This window comes from Mus caroli, chromosome 9 (genome assembly GCF_900094665.2).
Source record: "Mus caroli chromosome 9, CAROLI_EIJ_v1.1, whole genome shotgun sequence".
Lineage (NCBI taxonomy): Eukaryota > Metazoa > Chordata > Mammalia > Rodentia > Muridae > Mus > Mus caroli.
In genome coordinates this window covers 31,949,820-31,955,951 of record NC_034578.1, presented here as the reverse complement: position 1 = coordinate 31,955,951, position 6,132 = coordinate 31,949,820, and the positions used below count along the sequence as shown (strand labels likewise).

General features: G+C 39.3%; 1 protein-coding gene across 1 annotated transcript; it reads left to right on the top strand.

Moving 5' to 3' along the window:
• Nucleotides 1–3,327: 3,327 nt before the first annotated feature.
• Nucleotides 3,328–4,672, top strand: LOC110301020 (secreted seminal-vesicle Ly-6 protein 1-like). Its single transcript, XM_021171225.1, has 3 exons — nucleotides 3,328–3,418; nucleotides 4,016–4,129; nucleotides 4,548–4,672. Exons 1-3 carry the CDS (start codon nucleotides 3,328–3,330, stop codon nucleotides 4,670–4,672), a joined length of 330 nt encoding a protein of 109 aa, XP_021026884.1.
• Nucleotides 4,673–6,132: the final 1,460 nt, after the last annotated feature.

The following is a 6,132-nucleotide window of genomic DNA, read 5'->3' as shown; positions in this document are numbered from 1 at the left end:
GTTGCAATCCCCCTCTTCTCCTCCAGTCCTTCTACTAGCTCCCCCATCAGGGTCCCTGAGCTCAGTCTGATGATTTGCTCTAAGCATCCACATCTGCATTAGTCAGGTGCTGGCAGAGCTTCCCAGGGAACAGTCACACCAAGTTCCTCTTGGCAACAGCAACAGTGTCAAGGTTTGATGTTTGCAGACAGGATGGATTCCCAGGTGGGATGACTCCCAGATGGCCCTTCCTTCAGTCCCTGCTCCACCTTTTGTCCCTGTCCTTCCTTTGGAGTGGAACATTTCTGGGTTAAAAACTTTGAGATGGGTGGGTGTCCCCATTCCTTGACTCAGGGCCATGCCTATGTATTGTAGTCAAAAATATTTTATTTAATATTTGACCCCACAGAGGAACCATTGATCAATCTATGATCTATGTTGAGATTTTTTTCCTGATGTGAGAGAAAACAAAAACAAACACAAATCAAACAAGCAAAACAAACAAACAAACAAACAAACAAACAAACAAACAAACAAACAAACAAACCTGAAACTTTGGAGCAGCTGAGACCTAACACATTCTGCAGGTGGTAGAGTCCTTCATATCAAATGCCTCTCTAGTCTCTGAGCTTGGCCAGACCTGAGCAGTTTTAAGGTCCAGGGTTCTGGAGGGCTTTGAGTTTCCCTCAGATTCAGTGAGAGGGTGAGTCCTGTGCATGGCTGGGTAGTCACCAATAAGCTATGGCCGTGGCTATGGGGTCCAGTCAGATGTGCTGCCAAGACCTGCTAAGACATGCCCACCTGCCAAGATGTGTCCAACAGAAAATCCCCCATCCTCTTTTTGCTCTTACTGAGAGGGTCCAGGCAATGAAGTATTGTTCTCCAATTTACTAAATAATCGACAAGGATCTTATCTCCTTTCTCATGGGCTCTCTTTGTATCACCTCCTGTGTTTATAAAGTTGCACAGCAGTTGCTCTGGATATTTTTTCCTCTGGACCTTATCAAACATCTTAATAATTATACAAAATGCCTTGTCTCAAAGGACTAAGGGTCATTTCAAGGGTAGTATAGGAACATAATACAGTAGAACTTTTCTAAAATATATACATACATAAAGGCAATCTAAATGAAATCTCCAAATAATGGAGGAGACAGAGCCCCATCTGGCCACCTCTTGTCACCAAATAAAGATTCCAGAACCATGAATGGGTTACATGTAATTGGCTTGTCAGTTAAAGGAGTCCCACAGGAATCCCCAAACAATCCATATTCTTTGCAGGACTATTACTTGCTCTCAATAAACAGACAGCAAGGCCCAATTGCTGAAGACAACACCTACACAATTCACTGAACATGCTTGCCAAAGAAAAAAATGAAACATTACCTCACTCACAAACTCTATGATCTACACTGGTGTTTTTACTGCAAGATATGCTAGGGCAATGGTGGCACAAAGCTTATGGAAGTAACCAACCACTATCTGATTTGATTTAAGGCCCCAGTTTATGAGATGGAATTCATATGTAACACTTATTGAATGACCAAGAACCTGAGAATATATGACCTGGATATCTAGAGTAAAACCAAACAGTAGTGTCCTAACAAACGAAGAAACAAAAATGTGTAGCAATAAATTACTCCTAATGACATTCTGCTATATTTATAGATGAGTGTCTCTTGCAGCCATCATCCAAGAAGCTTCCTCTTGCAGCAGATGAAAACAAATAGAGACCCATACAAAGTCAGACATTATGCAGAAAGTGAGAGACCTTGAACCTTCAGCCCTAAATGAGATATCTCCATCAAATCCTTCCCCTAGGGTCTCAGGAAAATCTGAGGAAGAAGAGGAAGAAAGAATGTAAAAGCCAGAGGGGATGGAGGACACCAGGAAAACAAGGCCCTCTAAATTAACGTGAGCAAAGCATGGGATAGGGTCTGACCAAGTCTCTACCAGGTCTTTTGCATATATATTATGGCTTCCACTTTAATTTGCTTATTGGATTCTTGAGTGTGCAAATGAGTGGGTCTATCTATCATCTATCTATCTATCTATCTATCTATCTATCTATCTATCTATCTATCTATCTATCCATCTATCTATCTAACATCCTGATAGCATCTTCCCTCATCCCTCCTCTCTTCCCAGACTGTCCCTTACAAACCCCTCTCCTAATTATCCACTTCCTTTCTTCTCAGAGAAGGGGAAACCTCCTTGAGTACCATCCCACCCTGAGACATCCCGTCTTAGTAGGCCTAAACACATCCTCTTCCACTGAGGCCCTACTACTTAGTCCAGTTGGGGAAAAGTGATCCAATGTCAGGAAGCCATGTTAGAGACCATTTCTGCTCCAATTGTTAGGGGATGAACATGAAAACCAAGCTCCATGGTTTGTCAAATTTTGATGCTTTAGTTTTTGTTTTATCTTAGTTTATTTTATTATTACCCCATGGAAGCTTACTTAATGGGAATGGATCTGGGTGGGAGAGGGCTTGGGAGGAACTAGGAGGAATAGAGGGACAAGAAATATTATTAGGATTATATGAAAAAAAACCTATTTTCAATAAAAAGAAAAAAATAAAAATTTTGTATCTTATTTTGCATAACTAAACAGGTCAAGATATTAAGAAAAAAAAAAGAAAATATTATCTGTGCCTTTGACTTGAGTTTTTTCTCCTTCCTTTATTCCTGATATTTGTAGATTTGATCATTTCAAGGTAACCTGGATTTTCTGGACTTTCTTTTTGCCTTTACTATTTTTTCAGATTTAATATTTTTATTGATGGAAGTATCCATTTCCTCTATCTTGTTTTCAATTCCTGAGATGTTCTTTTCAATCTCTTTTATTCTGTTGGTGATATTTGCCTCTGACCTTTCTGTTTGTGCTTCTACATTTTTATTTTCCAGTTATCCCTCAGTTTGATTTTATTGATTCTATTTCCATTTTCATGTCTTGAATTTTTCCTTCATTTCATTTCACTGTTTTTCTTTTCATATACTTCATTAAGTGATTTTTTTCATATCCTCTTAGATTTCTTTGAAAATAATCATAATAGCAATTTTGAATTCCTTTTCCTATGCTTCAGGTATATTACATTTCTGAGAGACTACCATAGTAGGGTAGCCAGCCTCTAGTGGGTACATATTGTCCTGGCTGTTATTGATTGTGGGTTTTTTTTTTTTTTTTTTTTTTTTAGGGTCTCTAGTCATCTCTTTTTGGGATGTTTTTTTTTCTAGGTACTGAAATCTTGGCTTGTGTTTGTTGGATGGGTGTTCCATCTTTGTATTTTGTTATCCTTTCTAGTTCTTAGGAGGATGTGGTAGTTGTGTATTGACTGGTTAAAAAAAATGTATGCAGCTTTCTGCTGCTCTCTGCTCCTAGGATCCCACTGCAATTGGAAAATACCTCTTGATACTCCTGCTTGGCATCTCCTTGCTGGTGGGCTATTTGCAAGATGAGATCCTGGCAGTTAGGAGCTGTTACTGCTGGACAGACATTTGATTATGATAATGTGTTGTGTTTGAGGAAATGATGCATGAATTCTCCATTCCCATACTCATACATTCTTCCTTTCCATCTGTCTCTGATATGAGAATTATAGACCTCATTCCCCCTCCCATTTTTTACTTTCCTTGTCCTTCTTCAAGTTACTTGTCCTTTTCATCCTCATTTCACCTCCTTAATACTGAAACCTTTTCAGTTTCTTATGCTCAATTTTTCATGGTTCTAAGTGTATATTGAAAGTTGGGCAAGCAAAGTTCTCAATAGGATGATAACAATGAGAAAGTGCCCATCCATGTGTGATTGGCTTAGGCAGCCTGCATCAGGTCTCTGATGTTCATCATTATGGTCTGTCCATTGCCAGGATTTGGGGTGGAGAGTTCCCTAAAGCTTGCTGCCTTGAAGACATCTCTTTCCAGAGGCCTGCAGGGGTCAGCAAAACATACAACACAATCCCCACTAGTGATTATTTCTTCTTCAGACCCACAGGAACCGACCTTGAGTAAACCTCTTACACTTTGTTTTGCCTTTCAGCTCTGTTATGTGTCAAGTGTAAACATTTCAATTCTACCAAGAATTGTCTAACACAGTCAGGATACTGTGTAGCCAGAAGAGACCAGAAGTGTCTCTTATGGACAGTTACTTCAGGTATGTTCCATCTTAGGAGCCTCAGAGTGATCATGCTTGTCTTTGTCGGATACAGCCTTCCTCAGATATGTGGGCAATGATGGAGTGTGTTGGAAAATATATTTCTATATAAAAATAGGAAAGGGCTCCCTTTCCCTGGTATTGGCTGGTTTGGTAGTCCAAACAAATAAATCAGTGAAGATAAAAGATACTTTTTGTTTTGCAGGTTCTTTTAGTGGTACTCATGGCTATCTAAGAGGATATAATCAGAGATGAAAGGTTTTGTAATTCTATTTAGTAGTTTTATAAATAGGGTACTCTCTGTGTGTAAATTTATTAGATGAATGATTGACCTGAGATTCTGGATCTTCTCACTTAAAAAGTCATTGATTCCTTCCAAAATATTTATGTTTTGCCTCTTCCATTTTTTAATCTGTAGGTGACTTTCTCAGTTATGGGACCCAGACATGTTGGACCCATTGTGTGAACAAATACATTATTAGAGGAAGTGTGAGATCGGAACATAAATGTTGCAATTCCAGTTCTTTGTGTAACCAGTTTTAAAGATCTGGTCCTTGTTTGTCCTCTTCTTCTTGGGTAAGCCCTTATCCCTTTCATGTGCTTTTGTAGCCTTACAACACTGGGCCATAAATGTCCAGCATGGCCAAGGCCCTGATACCTGTCTGTTAGCATTGGGTATTTATATTTTGATGGTTGAATTGTCACTCTTCATTTCTAGGATTCCTCCATCCTTTCAGCATTGACTGACCTTTAGCATACTATACCCCCTTTTCTCTTGATTGTTGTAGAAATTATTTAATCCCAATCCAGGTTTTCTACACCAGCTTTGACCACTTAGTTCCCAGATTAAAAACATACACAACCTTTATATTTATAGTAAGTCTTAAATAGCATAAGATCTGGGTAGATACCTACCCTCTATGCTCCTTAAATCTACTTTTCTATTGATAAACCCTAGTTATTATTTACTATGTTTCATTGGGTCTGCTCTCAACTCTAATTGGCCAGCCTTCAGGGCCCTGTATTCATGGCTTACCTATCCCATGGAGGCTTCTCCTTCTCTTCTACCTTCTTTCCCTTCTTGATTCTCCTCCAACCTCAAGCCCAGGAAACCTAAACCCCACCTATGTCTCTTCTGCCCAGGTATTTGCTGTTGGCATCTTTATTTACCAATAAAATAATTTGGGGGCAGGGTCCCAAGTATATGTGCAGACTCTAGGTCTTGGGAGCTTGTACTTAGCATTGTAATAACAGCAAGACCATATTGTTGCCCCTTTTTATAGTAAATCATCCTGATTGACAAATGCTGCAATTAAGGGTGTTTTCTCTGTAAATATGATAGACCTGACACCAACTCTTTTTTTTTTTTTTTTTTTGCTAGGCTGGCCAGCAAACAAGAGTTCCAGCATCTCACTTCACTCTATTCAGAGAACATTGGGTATATGTTAGGTAGAGTCTCACTGCTGTGGCCATAAAACAACGAAAAGAAGAAGAATTAGTTTTATCTCATGATTTTGAGATTTCCTCCATGATCGGAAAATGCAGTAGAACAGAGCTTTTAAAGTCATGGCCTGTGGGAAGTACAGCTGAGTGAAATAGAGAGTGACCAAGAGGAGATACATCTCCCAAAGAACTGCCCCTGATTACCTACTTCCTCCAACCAGACTCTCCCCAAGAAAACTCTCCCATTTCTTAAAACATTTTGTCAAATGTTAAAATGCATTAATGTCTTAAAGCACAGATTAGAACAGCAATTGACTCAGGAAATGTCCCCACAGACACTTCTAAAAGTATGCTTGTGGAATTTCTCAGACATCCTCAGTGCCATCAAGTGACTAGGATGAGACATCATAGGTGAAGATGTTCCTGCACCACAGCGTTCAACTCCACTGTGTGTTCGTAGGCACATGTGCTTCTTTGTCCATCTGAAATTATCCACAGTTTAGTTTTACTTTTAGTAACTTCCAAAGATTTGAAGGTGAGGTTGTTTGGGATATTTATTT

Bases quoted from the DNA above. Each gene is read 5' to 3' on its own strand.
- LOC110301020 (XM_021171225.1), top strand. From the start codon at position 3,328: ATGTATGCAGCTTTCTGCTGCTCTCTGCTCCTAGGATCCCACTGCAAT. The intron at 3,419-4,015 runs GTGGGCTATTTG...TTTGCCTTTCAG, and splicing joins TGCTTGGCATCTCCTTGCTG to CTCTGTTATGTGTCAAGTGT. The intron at 4,130-4,547 runs GTATGTTCCATC...TTTAATCTGTAG, and splicing joins CTTATGGACAGTTACTTCAG to GTGACTTTCTCAGTTATGGG.